This window comes from Alligator sinensis, unplaced genomic scaffold (assembly GCF_000455745.1).
Source record: "Alligator sinensis unplaced genomic scaffold, ASM45574v1 scaffold859_2, whole genome shotgun sequence".
Taxonomy (NCBI): Eukaryota; Metazoa; Chordata; order Crocodylia; family Alligatoridae; genus Alligator; species Alligator sinensis.
In genome coordinates, this window is record NW_005843448.1 from 93,147 (window position 1) to 111,381 (window position 18,235).

Below are 18,235 nucleotides of genomic sequence, written 5' to 3' on the forward strand. Positions count from 1 at the left end.
GCTATGTGAAATCCAAGGTCATGATTGGCAAAGACATCTTCCCCCCCGTGAAGTCAGGTCCTTTGCTGATGGGAGGAGTCATTGTTCCATTGTCGCCAAATATTAGAAGTGAAGAAGGCCCTAGAGCTGGCCCAGAAACACTGCCCTGGCTTCATGTTACAGGGGCCCGTGTCACTGAAGAGGCCATAAAACTGACCCCCTGGCTGAGTGAGATGGGCCTGCGGCACTTTTCCCAGCGCTACGACTGATAACCACGGTGTCTGACCAAGAGCTGGCTGGGGCAAGTCCTTCCTGGTGACCCAGGATCCCTCCCATGGTTTTACCTTCTTCACTGCCCATCCCCAGCTGTGTTGGCTCAGTTTGGCCTCTGGGCCCTGGAAATTTTCGGGCCTGCTGGCTGGATCAGAGCTCCTGCAGATGGTCTAAACCAGCTCAAGGCTCCACGGCCCAACAAAGCCTTGACAAACCCAACCCCAGCTTCCCCCCCCCCAACCAAAAACTCTTACCACGAGGGTTCGCAGACAGAGAGTCCCTGCTGGGGCGCGAGGGTCCAGGGCAGCCACGAGGTCCCACACTTTAATTTTCCTAGGGAGGAAAGAGAGACAAACCTCGTGACTTTGCTACAGAGCAAAGAGCAAGTGCTCACCAGAAGGTAAATGCGTAACACAGCTCAGACGATGCACCCGGCTCGCGGAGAAGTACAGGTGAGTGCTTCCGCTCATGAGACATGGTGCTCTCTCTTGGGCAAAGCTCACTTATCTTAAGGGGGAAAAAGGGGTGCGGGTAACATAGAGAATCAGGCAGGTTTATGGTGAATGGGCCATAAACCATTCAGAGGGGGCAGGGACTTGCCACCCAACGGCTGCTCTGGGCTAACTGCCCATGTGCGTGCTCTTACCCCATGTACAGGAAAGGCAACCAGTGATAACTCTATGTCTCTCACTGAAGGCTACTGTACCACGGGTTAGCTCTTACCATGGGATAAATTCATAGGAGAGTCAGGCTGGAAGGGGCCTCAGAAGGTCGTGGCAGGATCAACCCTCCCTAAGCCATCCCAGCCAAGTGTCTGTTCAACCTGCTCTGGAAAACTTCCAGGGCCACTTCTCTAGGTGCCTGCTTCAATGCTGGACCACCCTCAGAGTCAGAAAGTTCCTCCTCAGCTCCAATCTAATTCCCCCTGCCGCAGCTTCAGGCCGCTGCTCCTAGTCCTGTCCCCTGTGGTCACCTCCATCCTCGCTACAATCACTCTGCAGGTATTTGAAGACTGTGATCCAATTCCCCCCCTCCCACCGCAGTCTGCTCTTCTCCAGACTAAACGAATGAGACAGCACACAGAAAGTGCGGTGGGCGAGATAATTAAAGTGGCTCATGCTGCAGTTGATCGGTTCTGCCATGTAAGCTCGGACATCCTAGAACAGACGTGTCTCTAGCAAAGATTAAAGCGTGCATGTGGGCACTTACTGAAGCGCAGCTGACTTGCAATAAGCCCCTGCCCTCTTTTACTGCACACTGAGCTCTTTGCATATCCCTGGCTTTTGTGTCTATGGCAGTTGCTCTCAACTGGAGTGCCACGAGACCCCCTCGGGGCACCCCACGCAGGCACTGCCATTGCAGTACTGGCGTCCAGATACAACAGTCTAGTGTGCAGAGCGAGTATCACACGTGCCCCTCAGTAACATTGTCTGTAACCCTAAAGCACGCTGGAGAGCTGGCTTGTGCTGTAGCCCTTCCCAGTCTGCCTACACTTCCTGGGAACAGAGATGTACATGACCTTCCTGGTTTAGCTGAGCACAAGACACACTGGGCAGTTCTACCTGGAGGAAGCAACACCCGGTTGAGAAGCACTGAGGTCGGTTGAGCACAACAGCAGTTCTCAAGTGGGGCTGCTATGACTTCAAAAAGGTTGAGTGTGTCTCAGTGTGAGTGTCTCTCACACTGGTCTACTGTGTGAATCCTCCCTTTCTTTGACTGACACAGGCCTGCTCCTTTCTGCTGAGGTGCGGGCAGGCTGTAGTTAAGAACCTGACAGCTGAACCTCCACTGGTGCTAAGTACCAAACTGCTGCTATTGGCAGGCACAGGTATTTTCCACCAAAGACCTCAGCTTGTGAAGCAGTGGAGATGCAGGGTTTCAGAAAACAGAATGCATGCAGCAGGAGGAAAAGGTAGCTCCACTTTCCAAACCCATGCATGGATCCACTTCGCTATGAAGCTGGGCAACTCTCTTCAGTTGCTGATAGCTGGTTAGGTTGGAGATGCAGAAATCTTTGCTTAGGGTCTCAAGGAGGAAGAAATGACTGGCAATGATTTGGGAGTCCTGCAATAATTTGGAAGACGGGGACTGTATGGAAGATGCAAGCTGCTTCTGGATCTGCTGTGTAGGAAGCTATCCTGTATCAGGGCTGCTACTCTTCCCAGAGCAGCAGCCGTGAAAGCACTTACTTCCGAGTGGCAGACAGAGGGGAAAAACGCGCGTGCAGAAATTGTGAGATTTGTAGACAAGCAGCAGCAGTTTCAAACACTATAACGTTAACAAGATGCTAGATCTTGCAGATCCACCTTAGCCCTTCACGCACAAGCAGGCTCTGCATGGATCTACCGCACGCAGCTGGAGGTGCACACACAACTCTCTCCACACAAAACAAGGATGAAGGAACCAGGAGAACATCTAAAGCAGTGGGCAGGATGAGTGGAGCAGGCTGGTCTGCACACCAGATAGAGACCTGCACGCCAGGATCGGGTCCTGGGGCCTGACAGTTCCCCCTCCCTGCCTTGTGTGCCAGGATTGGGCCCTGGCAGTGCCTCCTCCCATTGGGATTAGGCCCCTTGGACCTGACATCTTTCTGATACCCTCCGTGCATGGGGAGTGGGCTGTGGGGCCCAGAACTACCCCTGCCCAGCCTTGTAGTCTGGGCTTGGGCACTCAATCCAGCAGATAGGGCTTGGGGATCCCACGGGTTCGGAAATTTGGAGGCAGAAGAGTGGTACAACTAGGCTGGATGACATGGCACTGCAGGCCGGATCTGGCCCGCAGGTCTAAAGCCTAACATGCTTTGCACGAATCAGCCAGAAGAATGGCGGGACAGACAAAGGACACTAATGTCCCATCGGAGGTAATGGAGCAGGGAGAAGACAGGGATGGAGGCTCAGGGGTGCAGTCCAGCAGCCTCACCCGTCGTATGCTCCGCTGACTATCCTCTTGTTATCGAAGCGTATGCATCTCACCAGCTCCTCGTGGCCTTCCAGGACTCGTAAGCATGCCCCGCATTCGATATCCCACAACCTGCAAGAGAAGCAGCAGCAGAGAGAACATCTGAAGATCGACTTATTTCGTGGAAGTGTTTGGTCTTTTATTGGTCAACGGCTCCTTGGAGACAAAGATAACAAAACCCACAAGGAAGGAAGGTACTAACTGCATTTAGGACCCTCACAACTCTCCACCTTTTGCAGGTCAGTTGCAATGTGGTTTTCAGAGGTGACCCCGTTATGTCACCTTCTGCTAAGGCAGAAGGAAGTCAGAGGACTTGGCAAAGGGCAAAGCTGGGACACTATATGGTCAACACTGCTTCCCACCCTGCTACATCACACTGCAGCTCTGGTGAGGGGTAGAAAGCTCCCCTGCTACAAAGCACATCCATCCTCCAAGGGACACCTGCCACCTGAGAAGAGCTCAGCGTGGCAGGATGCTCCCCATCGAGGCGAGCTGTGCTGTCTTAGTGCCTAGAGCTGCTGGGGGAACGATTCAGCAATGTAAATATTTTAAGACCAGACAGGCCCATTAGATGATCTAATCTTACCTCCTGTGTGATACGAGCCAAAGAGTTTCACTAGGTTCTCCTTGCATTGAGCCCAATAACTTGTGCCTGACTCAGGTATGCTTGGAAATGCCCCCAACTATTGAACTAAAGACATCAAGGGAAGGAAAATCCCCCCCCAAAATCTGATCATTTGTACCAATGATCTGATCACCTCCACAGGGAAAAAACTCTCATATTTTTAAGCTGAATGTGTCTGTTTAAACCCTCAAGAGATTAATCTAGTGGTGAGAAGCACAACAAGAGCACCTCCAGACATTAATCTAGTGGTGAGAAGCACAACAAGAGCCACAGAGACTTTCAATCCTCTCCATGAAGATACTCATATGTCACAATCAAGCCAACTCTTAATCTTTTTGCAAAGCTAAACAGATGGAGTTCCTCCAGTCTCTTACTCCTATGCGTGTTTTCTGCTCCAAACATTTTTACACGTCTTCACTAAACCATATGTAATATTTCACAGTCCTTTTTAAAATGTTGCCCCCAGAACTAGACGCAGCTTTCCAAAGTACTGGCCTCACCCAATACCGTATGGAAACATAAGAGAGCTCAGGATTCTTGAAGGAGCATTTTTATCTTGGGAGAATAATTTAAAATAGAAGCACTTTTCACATGGACGTTAAGTTGAGAGGCCTCTTAGAAGTACTGGAGAAGCTGCAATAACTCCATTTGTGGTAGCGTCCGGGTGATGCGTGGCTGTGATGATCCCAGATACATGTGAGAGGCAAGGATTTTTGTGGGTGATATCTTCTATGCAGCTGGGTAACATACAGTACATAGTTGATCCACTAAAAGGTAACCTACTATGCAGATTGTTCAGAACAAAAAAGATATCACCCGCAAAAAAAATCCTTGCCTCCTGCAATAAATCCATTTTTGTCAGCTTAACTCAAGATAAAAAGCAGTTACCTCAAAGGAAACTGGTTCTTTGGCACACACTATCCCTGTATCTCCCACGTATGGTCTGTAGGCATGCTATGTGCGAGAGATGGAAGTCTTCACGAACAACGGTATACAAGAAGGCTACCCATTGCATGCCATCCTGTGCCCCACAGCTGAGGATCTGAAGGGCACAGGAACTAATGTCGCTACAACTGGATCCAGTTTTGCTACAACTTGCTACAATCTTGCAGCTTTGTTACTTGCAGTACCGTTTGGCTACAACTTGCTACAACCCTTTTTGCTCCACTTGGATCCTGATTGACAGACTTTTTGGGAGCGAGAGGAAGGATGCTGGTTCACAGTAATATAGATGGATAGTACACCTTGAAGAGCCATGGGTATCGTGGGGTCAGTAAATGTGAGTTGTCCTTTGAGTGACTGTCCCCTTCTAGTGACTCACGGACAGAAACGTGTGCTGGATGGGGGCTCTAGTGAAACGAATGCTCAAGCAAGAGCTTGGGAAGCATGAGGTTTGAAGAAAACTGGCAGGTCGATCAATGTGAAAGTCAGAGACCACTTTAACCCAAGAACTCTGGCAGACCCTTGAAAGAGAGACCCTTTGTCCTTGGGGTAGTAGTCAACGGCTTTATGCCTAGCTGGCAGCCAGTATCAAGAGCAGTGCCCAGGGGTTGGTCCTGGGGCTGGTTTTGTTCAGTATCTTCATTACCGATCTGGAAGATGGCACAGAGCACACCCTCAGCACGTTTGCAGAGGACACCAAACTGGGGGGAGTAGTAGATACACTGGAGGGTAGGGCTAGGATTCAGAGTGACCTGGATACGTTGGAGGATTGGGACAAAAGAAATCTCATGAGGTTCAACAAGGACAAGTACAAAGTCCTGCACTGATAAGGGGACAATCCTGGGCTGGGCAGCAGCTCTGCAGGAAAGGACCTGGGGAGACGGGGGGCAAGAAGCTGAACAGGAGCCAGCAGTGTGCCCTTGGTGCCAAGAAGGCTACCGGTATCCTGGGCTGCATGGGTAGGAGCGGTGCCAGCAGATTTAGGGCAGTGATCCTTCCCCTCTATTCAGCACCGGGGAGGCCACATCTGGAGTGCTGTGTCCAGCTGTGGGCCCCACTACAGAAAGGATGTGGACACGTTGGAGAGAGGTCAGCGGAGGGCAACAAAAATGGGGCCTGGGGCACATGACTTGTGAGGAAAGGCTGAGGGAACCGGGCTGACTTAGTCTGCAGAAGAGAAGACCCAAGGAGGGATTGAATAGCAGCCTTCACCTCCCTGCAGGGGGGTTGCAAAGAGGACGGAGCTGGGCTGTTCTCAGTGGGGGCAGATACAGGACAAGGAGCAATGGGCTCAGGCTGCAGCAAGGGAAGTTGAGGTTGGATATTAAGAAAAACGTTCTTACTAGGAGGGTGGTGAAGCACCGGAACAGGTTATCCAGAGGGGTGGAGGTGTTTAAGATCCAGATAGACAAAGCCTTGGCTGGGATGATGTAGTTGGGGCTGGTCCTGCTTGGAGCAGGGGTTGGATTAGATGTGACCTCCTGAGGTCCCTTCAACCCTCATTTTCTGTGATTCTATGCTGCTGTAAAAATTGATGCTGCTGCAATGGCCTGGATCCCTTTACTTCTTCTAACTTGGTGCATACTCGTCTCATTTTCTTGGTCTGAATGCCCAGCTCTGCTTTCCTTTTCACAGCCTGTCTGGAGCAACGAAACACTCTGACCTTAGAGGCTCAGATATTAAGATTATATTGAGATTGGGAGTTTAAGCGCCTTAGTTAAGCTTGATGTGCTGGTTATTTAGTAGATATAAATTTGTCTACTTATGGTGAGGGGAGAGGAGTTGGGCTGATTTGCAGCTACTGAAGATAACCCCTGAATACTCACCCCAATCACTGATTTCCACAGGGCTGCATTAAACCCTAATTTCCTTGTTATTTTGGGCACACTTTGGACTTGGATTTGTAGAAACTAAATAGCAAACCCTCCGCTCACAGCAGAGGAGACTGTCACCTGTCCTTTTACCACCCTCCCGTAGATGCCCACCCTCAGCCAATGTTTGAGGAAGAACTACAGGGTAAAGGAACAGGTAAACCTCACGCCATGCCTTCAGGAGGACCCAATGTGGGTTTGGTGAAGATTCACTGCCAACCTCAGGTGAAAGCCTAGCACGAGCTATCTGTCGGCTAGGGGCTGCATTCAGTGTAAGCCTAAAAGTAATTGTATTCCTCTTTAGGGTTATCAAGGAGGCCATCCTTAACAGACTAGCTGGAGGCAATATCCTGAGGGATACCCAGCATGGGTTTGTTGTGGGTAGGTCTTGCTTGACCAATCTCATTTCCTTTTATGACCAGGTGACCTACCACTTGGACAAGGGGGAAGAGATTGAGGTTGTATACCTCGACTCTAAAAAAGCCTTCAATCTGGTATCCCATGATCACCTCTTGGCTAAACTGGCTAACTGCGGCCTTGATGTCACCACAATCCGCTGGTTGGGGAACTGGCTCCGCGGTCGGACCCAGAGGGTGGTGGTCGACGGGAGCCAATTGTCGTGGTGCGCAGTCACCAGTGGGTCCCCCAAGGCTCTGTCCTAGGGCCTATACTATTTAACATCTTCACCAATGATGTGGACATTGGTGTGAGAAGTGAACTGGCCAAGTTTGCCGACGACACCAAACTCTGGGGTAAAGCATCCACACCTGAGGACAGGAGGGCGATCCAGGCGGATCTGGACAGGCTCATGAAACAGGCGGATGAGAACCTGATGGTGTTCAACACTGAAAAATGCAAGGTTCTCCACCTCAGGAGGAAAAACCTGCAGCATGCTTATAGGCTCGGCAGTGCTACGCTGGTTAGCACTACAGATGAAAGGGATTTGGGGGTCATGGTTGACCACAAGATGAACATGAGCCTTCAGTGTGATGCTGCGGCTAGTAAAGCGAGCAAAACGCTGGCTTGCATCCATAGATGCTTCTTAAGCAAATCTCGGGACATCATTCTCCTGCTGTACTCGGCCTTGGTGAGGCGTCAGCTAGAGTACATCCAGTTTTGGGCTCCACAATTCAAAATGGATGTGGAGAAGCTTGAGAGGGTGCAGAGGAGAGCCACGCACACGATCAGAGGTCAGGAAAGCAGACCTTACGACGACAGGCCGAGAGCCAGGGGACTCTTCAGCCTGGAAAAGCGCAGGCTCAGGGGTGATCTGATGGCCACCTATAAGTTTATCAGGGGTGCTCATCAGGATCTGGGGGAACGTCTGTTCACCAGAGCCCCCCAAGGGATGACAAGATCGAACAGTTACAAACTCCACCACGACCGATTCAGGCTGGACATAAGAAAGAACTTCTTCACTGTCCGAGCCCCCAAGGTCTGGAATAGACTGCTGCCAGAGGTGGTTCAAGCACCCACTTTGAACGCCTTCAAGACACATTTGGATGTTTATCTTGCTGGGATCCTATGATCCCTGCTGACCCCCTGCCCCTGGGGCAGGGGGCTGGACTCGATGACCCTCCGGGGTCCCTTCCAGCCCAAACGTCTATGAAATCTATGAAATTATTACTGTATGGACATGTATTTTCGTTAAGCATTACAAGCGGTATTTTAGGTAGTTTTCTAAGTGCTGTAATATTTAACTGTTCTCTGTTCCAATTACTTTCTGGAGCTGAAATCCATGGGACCGCACAAAGAGAACAGTTTTTCCTAATGCCAAGTGCAAAGTCTTCTCGCCATATGTAAGGTCATTTAATAGGAACAATGCAACTTAATAACCTCCCACTTGGCTCTCTCAAAGAAACAGGGAGATGGTGCTCCCTCAGCCCAGCTGTTCCCTTTCACTCAGTCATGCCGTCAAGCTGACAGACAGCAGAATTTGGCTGGCAGGCCCGGGCTGGATCGCTCTGTGATGTCATGCAGAGAAGCATCACTTCCTTGCAGGGTTCACAGAGGGGAAAAAGCAGGCTGTAGTGGGGGAAGGTGCTCTGGCACACGGCGGTGTCAGTACACAGCAGTGACAAGAGGACTGGAAGCAGATCGGTTTTGTTTCCAAGTTTCACCTGCAGGGGAAAAGTCCGCCTATAAAGCAGCAGGTGGAAGTTAAGATGGGGAAAACCCTGGCTCTCAACTGCATAATCTGACCACTTAGCATAATTTAGGTTCCCGTTCCAGTTTGCTCAACAGCCCCTTATCAGCAGGTACGTTCCCCTACCGGCAGCTGCACGATGGATTGAGACAATCCCAGCTCTTGGCATGAAAAGGGTTACGTCTGAGCCTACTATTAGGGCAGCCCGAAAAGTGCAAGAGGGAGCAAAGTGAACATCACGCTCTTCACCAGCTGTTCCAAACTTACGAGATGCCAAGTACCACAAGAGGAGTTTGGCGAGAGCTCAGGAGGATTTCAGCGGAGGATTAAACGCCTCTTATTGCAAATCTGACCCTTTAACTAGACACACAGCCCAATTAAAGTATCACAAGAGGACAGCGCAGGAAGTGATACTTGCCAGCTCTTTGCACACCAAAACTGCCTGAGTAACCCGACTCGCTGATTAGGATTGTGCCCCTGAGATGCTGAGGATTAAAGACAATGCAGAATAAAGGCTTTGCAATATCCCTCTTCAGTAGTTCATAGCATTCAGCATCAGAGGCAGCACAATTCCAGGAGATGCTGGCACAGCCCATTCTGGTTATCTACTGTCTGCAGGTACCGAGGGAATTAAGACAATGACCTTGGCGTGAACTGAGACGACCGTGTGCAGAGCGCTGCGCCGGGGGCCTGCCTTACCTGATGGTGTTATCGGAGGAGCCGCTCACCACGAGCCGGTCTCTGTACTGCAGGCACGCGATGCCTCGTTTGTGTCCATTTAAGGTGCGCACAAATTCGCAGGTACTCGTGTTCCAGACCTGTGATGGGGAGCAGGGGAAGGAAAAAAAAACCCCACACAGGGACTAATTATTAAGAGGTAACTAACAGAAGCAGGTACCTGCTGTGTGGGAAATGAGTACATCCGCCAGGTTCAAAGCTATGATGCTGCGGTCACAGTCAAATTCAAGATGTTATTGTTAACAGAGAGAAAATTGCCTTTCCAATGACATTTGGCTATGGGTTTCAGCACTTAATAGTTTAGGTCCCTTGTAAAGGAGATTTTTTTTTTTTTTTTTTACACTGAATTTTATCAAAGCCAGTCCCTTAGTCTCAGCACTCTCAACCCGAGCCTCACTTTATGAACTGGATTTTTCCTAAGCTTTAACATCCCAGTTGTATGTTCTGGGGGATCTGCTCATTACTCTTGGTTAATAATAAAAAGCCTCTGTCACTTCTCACCTTTATAGTCCTATCACCCGACGCTGATACAATATACTTGTCATCGAAGTCCACTACGTTGACGGCGGCCCTGTGTCCGACCAGGACCCTTCTCAGGGTAATGTCTGTTGGAGACGCCATATCCCAGACGGCGATGGACCGGTCTTTGGAGCACGTCACCATCATGCCGTTGTTGAAGCGCAGGTGCAGCACTGCTTCGCAGTGGTGAATCAGTGTGTTCAGCATCTCGCCTGTATTGACATCCCATACCCTGGATTCACAATCAAGTGAGAGGTTGGGGTGGAGGGAAGAACACGTTAGGTTTTTCAGCAGAGCACAAGAGAGAGAATATCTCTGGCTGTATTATAAGCATTTAACTTGAACTACATTGAGAATCTACTGAATATATTACGGGGAGACGTATTCTATAAACCTGTTGATTACCAATACGTTCAAGGAGTCCGGCAGCCAAAAACCTGCAATGCAGTTAGTGCCATAAAACAACCCAGCTGGAATAAAGCATTGTATAATTAAGTGAATTTAGTGCTGATGAAGGTACCAGATTGACAGCCCTGGAGACTGAAGCTCCCTGTTATCAAAGCCTGCAGCGCACATCTCATCTAGGCATCTTTTCCTTGACCTGCAGGGTAGAGGCAAGATCACTTGAAGTGGCCTGTTTAATCTTTGGTCTCTCTCTGCTGGGACTGTCAACAAGACAGATAGTTTTAAGAGAGCAGAAGATCAGACCATGCTTTTGTGTTCTGAACGAATCCAAACGGGCCTGTGAAGAGCGATATAACGAGGTTGAATCAGGTGCTAATGGAGGCAGAGCATTTACCTTGTGCACATCTGTACTTAGACAACTATATTCCTGGAATGCATGTGGATGGTGCAGAGTTTTCCCAGGTAATTTGCTGTGAATACGAATAGCCTATTACACTCCAAGGATCATTTGTAGTTTAAAAAAAAATAAAAAATCCAGGTACCTGCTCAATGGAAGCAGCTCCTAGGATTTGTGTGGTGCACTTTAAAGTGAAAAAAAATGACAACGTTCCTTTGCTGCATCCTGTTTGCCAAGCTCCTCACCTCAAGGCAAATTTCTTTACAGAGGTTTCCTGTGGCGCTATCATGCCCTGAGCCCCAGCTATGCTAAACTCCAGCGGCATAACGGCTGCATCATCAAATAGCAAGAGACTCTGGAAATTGAGTCCCTCCTCCCTTAACGAAGCTTGCAATTAAAACCGGCAGGGATGTCAGGGAGGGGAGAAAAGTCTTTGTGCAACCCAAACGGTTATGTTGCACGCTCCAGTCTCGTTGGCCCTTCTGCTTTGTGTGCTCCAGTCCGCAGAAGCTGGGCTGCCTCGGCGTCTTGGGGACCGCTTGACTGCCTGCCGACAGCCGTTCACCCTTGTGGGACCCACCGGAGCACCCTTGCTGCCTCAGAGGCAGCCTGCTTTGAAAAAGCAGAGAGACACCTGCCATTTGGTGCCTTCCACAGGGACAAAACCTGCTCTGCCCATGCCAGAAAGTGAAGTCGCTGATCCCAGGGGACATTTAAACAGCAGCAGAGTCCAGCAACAAGGCTGACTCCATCACTGGCCAAAATGTGCTTCCCCTGCCTGTGTTTACCTCTGGAAATGCTACGGAAAAATAAGATGCACGACCAATCTTGCAGTCGCACCTTCATCCTGCCCATTCTTTTAAGCCCAAAGTACATCTCTATGGTCCCACCCCGGCAAACCCCACTCTGCTTGCATGCCTGTCTGCAGCACCTACCACGCTATCCTTCAGACACCTGTGTTATAAGCGTGCAGTCACAAAACATGCCCGCTGCTCCCAAAGCATGCCTTAACACAGTGGGGCCCAACCTTTTTCTCCAGTGGGATGGATGGGCAGTGCTTGGCCTGTCTGCAGGCTGGATCTGGCTGATGGTCCTGATCCGGCACCTGGGGCAGGTGCGGTGGGGTCCTATCGGGCCACATGGAGGGGGTAGGGAGGCAGCCTGGACCTGATCCAGTCCTGTGGTGGAAGAGGGTTTGACCTGGCCTAACCTGGCTGCATCTAGTTGGTAATTTGGCTGTGGAAAGGAGTGGCAGTATTAACTGCTGCAGCCCCCCCACTGCCAAATTTCCCAACCTGTGGGGAGCTCCGTGGGCCAGATGCCATGGCTCTGCCGGCTGGATCTGGCCCACAGGCTGGAGGCTGAGCACCCCTACCTTAACCTGATGAAATAACCCCAGAGCACTGTTCCACCCTGTTACCCATCAGTGCCAGGGAAGTGAGGAACACTTGCCTTGGACTCTTTCTGTGCCCTTCCTCACCTCTCCTCCCTTCCTTTTGCCCATGGTTTCCTGCCTGTGCCAAATCTGCATTTGCCCATCCCTGCACTCCCGGTCCCCCAGGCCAAACCTACATCATCTCCAGGCCCTGCCAGGCCTGCTGCACGACCTGCCCACGTGCAAATCAAATCCTGGAAAGGAAGAAATGCAGCTAGTGCAGAGTGGCTCTGAGCACCAGAACCGCTCCCAGGCCCCCCGGTTTGGCTGTGCTTCTGGCTGTGTGCTGCTTCAAGCTGCCACACTGCCCCTCTTTCAGAGTTTGGCATGTCCTGAGTGGGAACAAGTGGATGTGGCATCAGCAGTGGCATGGACGTGGCTTCAGCTTCTCCACTCCATTAAAGGAAGCAACTGCTTTGGGATGCGACTCTCAAAGGCCTCCGGAAGCGGTGAGGGGCAGCAAAGCCGAGCAGCAGCTGAAGGAGGGGCAGCAAGAGCCTAGCATGGGGGGCCCTTTTTTAGCTACTGGAAAGCGTGAAGCTTTCTGTGGTAGCCCTGGGGTTCATGAGTGCGTGCACGTTGCAAATAGCTTATTTTTTATTGCAGGTGACAGAGCACAGGGGCCAGCATCTAGGCAATGGGGCTCTGGGTATGAATCTCAGGCATCAGTCACAAATGCCGGCAAGAATCTAATACTGGCGTATGAACTGGTGGATCAGATCACCACTGCGATGGCCAGGACAGAGAGAGGAGGTAAGCTATCTTTTTGCATAAACAATTACGTGGCCATCATGAAGTTGCAGGCTATGCAGAAAGACACCAGGCTTAAAATGGACGGCTGGTGGAAAGCGCAGAGACTTCTGCCTGCAGTATGCAGAGGAGCGAGGGCTGTAGACAAAAGAGCTGAGCCATTAGAAAATCAGCAGTGTGCAGATGGGGCTGCCAAACAGAGCAGGGGAGGGAGGTGGAGTGATGTGTCCAGACAAGGGGGTCCCTGAAACCGGGGACAGGAGGGATAAGAGTCCGTCCATACATCCAACTGGCAGAACTGGACCGAGCCTTCCTCCTCCTCCTCCTCGTCAAGACTAAAGAGTTCTCTGCAACGTGCCTCGGGGGGTCCAGGGACATATTTATAGATACAAAAGGGAAATGAAGTACTCTGGGCAAGTAGCCAGCCTCCAATTTGGCCTGCCAGCTATGGCCTGGAGACTGACAACTGCTTTTCACCCAGTTCAGCCTTTTCCTTTGCGAGTCAGTGTTTAGCACAGTGCAGTCCCACCCCGTCTCCGTGCTGATTCATTTCTACAGCCAGATCTCCTGGAGACACACGGCATAAATTGTGGCCTCGTACGCATGGCAGGAACCAACAGACCTCCCAGAGCCATGAGACTGTGTAACACCATGGGCGAGAGCTGGATTGCAGAGTTATTGGCTTCTCACTACGATTTCAAAATGAGCTTGGGTGACAGCTCTCAGCAGGCTGCAGCCATGCGAACAGGAACCCAGATGCAACTGTTGCCGGAAAGGCTCAGACTCAGGGTAGAGCAGAGACCTACCAGTAGAGAACCCCAATCCCCTAACCAAGGTACCCTTCCCTCTTCCCCTGCCACAGGGAGACTGGGTCCCATGCTAGCTTAATACACTGAGTCCCTAAGCACAGGCATTTCCATGGCAGAGGCCTTAATTTCCTTAAGTGCAATGGTTACAGCTATGGACACTGGCCTCCTGACCTAGGACTAGCGACTTTCACATCTGGAGAATAGCTTCTGATGCATCAGTCTGGCCTTGGTGGGGACACAATGACCAAGGTCATGCAGACACAGTGATGAGGACATTGGGTTGAGAGAATTATCTGGGTAATTCTGGCAGCCTGGCTACAAATCTTCCGCTAAAATTAAGAGAAGATGAATGATGAAACCCCCTGTATTGCTTGGAAAATTTCAGCCACTGTTTTTAAATAGAATCTTAGTCAAACGCAGAACGGTCGCTCTAGCCCATCTTAAAAACCCCTAGTCCTTCCTGAACTAGCCCTTTCCCTTCGGTAGCTGCGACAGCTCAAGGGGACACTGGCTGTTACATGACCCAGGCGCTCTCAGGTGGAAAGGTTTGCAAACCACATCCTCAAAAGGGCCAAACGGAGCATGTTTAATTGAAACCTTTTCAGTGCCAGGTGAAGCGGGACTGCGAGGGTCAAACGCAGAAGCACGTACCTGACGGTCGAGTCAGAGGAGCCGGTAATGATCACCCGCTCGTCATACTGCAGGCACAGCACAGAACCCGTGTGTCCAGTCAGGATGCGCTTGCATTCCAGCGTGTTCTTATCCCAGATCTAGGACAGCCAATGTTCACAAACAGCTTGTTAAGTAAGATTTTCATCACTGGGTAAACGATGCATGTTGCTGGGCTGGCTCTTTTGTTTTTTTATTACCGAGTGTTTTACCCATATTGCAGACAGAACTTCCTTAGTGGCAAGGAACGCACTTTGTATTCCACAGGCGCTTTGGTGAGAGATAAAACACTCTTAATATCTCTGGTTTTAATATGAATACAGGCTTTACCCTTCTCATCAGGGAACAGGGGTAGCCTGTAATTACTGGAGGACCAATAATGCTGCCAGTAAAGTCCATTCTGGAAGGAGGCAGAGCATTTCTTGCCAGATAAGTTAGATTGATGCACGTTTCTGGAGGGAGGCTTATCTACCAGCACCAAAGAAAAGCACGCCCAGGGTGGAAAGCTGTCTAAGGAAGTCTCTGGGCAGCTGCTCCCTCCTTTACCGAAAAGAGGACACAAGCCTTATTCCCGGAGCGGGCTGTCCCCGCCCCAGCACTGCCGCCCCAGGGGACGCTCACCTTGATGGTATTGTCACGGAGGCCACTGACTATCTTCTGATCGTCGTACTGTAAACAATAAACCCCTTTACTGGTCTCGCTCCGACAGTGGATTCTCTGTAAACTGTGCCTGCCGCACCGCCAGTTGGACTCGATCGTCTGGGTTGGGGATGAGAGAAGAAAAACAGCAATAATAAATCATGGAGCTGTTTTTTTGTTTGGTTTTTTTTTTTTAATTAGAGAAAATACTTCCTTTTAAACATCTCCCTCCAGAAAGGGCCATTAGACTACATCGCAGTCTCCCCAGGGGAGCAGCAATGGTGGCAGAGTTCTGGCTACGGCTGCTTAGCATGGCACAAAGCGCTGGAAAATAGGCTGCGGCAAAAGGGCTTGTATTGCTCCCTGGAAAAGTGGATGAGAGCTTTCTAATGTCTCTAGATCCGGTGGATCCTTCTGGACTCTGAAGAGAACAAAAGCCACTGTGTAATGGAGCAGACCCCAATCACCCTAGCACAGAGCTCTCAACCTTGTTCGGCTCAAAGCACCCCTCGTTAGACACAAAGCAGCCCTCCTTAGACTTGAGGCACCCCTCGGAAAATGCCAGTTCTTAGTTTTCACTCATTTTTTAAAGCTGGAAAAATAATACAGCAATTTTTCTGCTGCAAGGAACTCAGGAAGACCCCACCAGGGCAGCATTTTTTTAGATGCTATGGATTCTTATCTGAAATCACTGGGTTTAGCTTGTGAATCGTATTTGCACGCCTGGTTGAGAATCGCTGCCCTAGCACCTGAGCACCTCTCTTGCAAGTGAGCCAAGCACAGACAGGAGTTGGTACCTTGCACATAACTATATCTAGGGCACCAGTGCTACGTGTTTGATGCTGTTCACTACGAGCCCTATGGACTGCTGTCTCCAACAGCGCGTTCTTTCCCAGATTCAACTCATGGCATGCACAGACACTCGCTCTCCCAGGAGAAACCCTCCTGGGAGTGACTTAACCCTGGTTGTTCCCAGGCTATTTTACTCCTGGAGCAGCCATTTTTAATCTGGGAGAAGAAGCCAGAACATCTGGACACTCTTGGTTTCTCCCGGGAGGCCACTGGCTCCCCCAGGAGAGACCGAATGCCTGTACAAGGCCTCTGCCAACTTACTAAGGTCTCATATGTTCTGCCCTGGGTTAAAAGCTATGGAACCGAACCAGAAAAAAGCCATGAACTCTGCCCAGCTGCTGCTAGGGCATCACAAGTGTGGGCAGCTTCAGTGTTAACATGTCTGACAGAATAGCCTGATTCACATGGAGGAGGAAGGAAGGCAGCATAAAATGTTTTCCAAGAGCCCCTGATCTCAGGGGTTCTGCACACATCATGTGCATAGCACAACCAACATTTAACACTGATTTGAGGATGCGGGGAATGTTAACATAAAATCAGAAAGATTAACAAAAGCCCACCACAAAATAAAGCTGTGTTTCTTACCTCGATGTCCTGTATAATTTTGGGATAAAGTGCTCTATAGAAGGAGTTGGGTGGGGCATTGCCATCGGGAGGCTTGTTTTTAAATAGATACTGTCCCCTGGAAGAGAAGGAACACGGTTGCAGCAGGTTTGGGCAAAGGTTTCAAAGGTGTTTTACAGAAGCGGGTCTGGAGCTGTTTGTCAGCATAGGGGACATACTAGCGCTCGGATCTGGCTTGTTCAGCTCGGGCACCATCTGACCCGAGCACGATGGCAAGTACCGGCAGATTCCTCAACGGACACTAGCAGGCACTAAAGGAAAAGGGGATGTGTTGTACATATAGGGCAGGAGTTGCTTTCATCTAAGAGGAAGGCAACAGTGGCTCGTATAGCCCCAGCTTGGTTCCCTATAGCACGTGGCCTTTAAAAGTAAGTCCATGAGGGAAGAAAACTAAGAAAGCTGAGGGACCCCCACGCTGTCACCTGCTGAAAGCTACTTTGGCAGGACTGACATCTGCTTTGGTTCGTGGACGTTTTACTGCCGCTACTCGATTCTGGGAAAGCACCGTTTCATCAGTGGCTCCCGTCCTCGTTTCAACCCCGATTTGGAATATACAGATCCCAAGCTAGATTTTTGCTACAAAAAAATCCCGTAAACGGCAATCACTTCCCGCTGTGTAAAAAACTTTAATTCCTCATCCTGAAGTTAAGAAGCCACCAAACACGGTGTGGAAGCTAGTAAACCCCACCATGGGCGTACTAACTGCTGCTTTGCCTGGCAACGTGCCTCGCAAAGTGGAGATAGGCACAAATGCCTCTGAGTGTAATCCTGGCATCAGAGGCATGGAGTTTATGCTGGGCCAGCTCTCTGCTCCTCCCTCCATTGCTCCATTACAGTGTAATTAATTGTTCCAAACCTCCACGTGCATCTCTTTCCTGGCCCTTCCGCTCGCTACACCTTGAAACCAAGTTGAGGGCTTGTGCCTTAGACGTGCTGACAGAAAATCCAGCCCCGTACAAGCGACCGATGGGCACACAAGGAGGATGGCCTATTTCAACGCCACGGGCAAATTAATTTCAAGCAAGTTTTGAGGCCAAACTGGCTTCTGCTTGGGAATTTTCAGGGATTAAAAAAAAAAAAAAGAAAAAAAAAAGTGTCTCAGTTCTCAAGCCCGTGAATGTGCACATGTGTGCAAGTAGGTAGTTGTGCTCATGGGTCCCATTCACAGCAGGCGGATGCTGGCACGGCATTCAGGAGAGCGACGGATCAGAAAACTGATGCTTCACAGACTTACTAGGGGATACTGGAAGCTCCTGTGAAGTGCAAGTGCTCTTCACAGGAGAGAAAGCCTGCATCACGATCTGGAAGGTGACAGTCACCCCTCTGACGGCCTTCGCGTGGAATTAATTGTTTGTGGATTAGCCAAAGAATTGCTTGGTCTTTCCACAGTCTCCCAGGTGAGTTCGGTATTATGAGCTGAGGATAACAGGCACTCTGTCACCTGCAGGTGGTGATGACTGGCAGACTCAGGCAGTATACCGTGTTCAGCTATCTGGACAGACGTGAACTGTGCCTGGATTTTTTTTTAAACTAAATAATATGCTTTTCTATAAAAACACGGGCCAATCCATATGGCTGTGTTGCTTCCTAGCAAGCTGTCACTG

At 50.2% G+C, this 18,235-nt stretch overlaps 1 protein-coding gene across 2 annotated transcripts in view; it reads right to left on the reverse strand.

Annotated features, from left to right (window-relative positions):
- The window catches only part of LOC102381867 (F-box/WD repeat-containing protein 1A), a 43,081-nt gene that overhangs the window by 10,903 nt on the left and 13,943 nt on the right, over positions 1 to 18,235 (reverse strand). For both annotated transcript variants that reach the window (XM_025195265.1, XM_025195264.1), the window contains exons 4-10: positions 16,593 to 16,689; positions 15,138 to 15,275; positions 14,499 to 14,617; positions 10,034 to 10,283; positions 9,494 to 9,612; positions 3,172 to 3,282; positions 507 to 585 (exon numbers count right to left, since the gene is read on the reverse strand). In XM_025195265.1, coding sequence (XP_025051050.1) covers positions 507 to 585; positions 3,172 to 3,282; positions 9,494 to 9,612; positions 10,034 to 10,283; positions 14,499 to 14,617; positions 15,138 to 15,275; positions 16,593 to 16,689 — 913 coding nt within the window. The remainder of the gene's footprint in view (positions 1 to 506; positions 586 to 3,171; positions 3,283 to 9,493; positions 9,613 to 10,033; positions 10,284 to 14,498; positions 14,618 to 15,137; positions 15,276 to 16,592; positions 16,690 to 18,235) is intronic.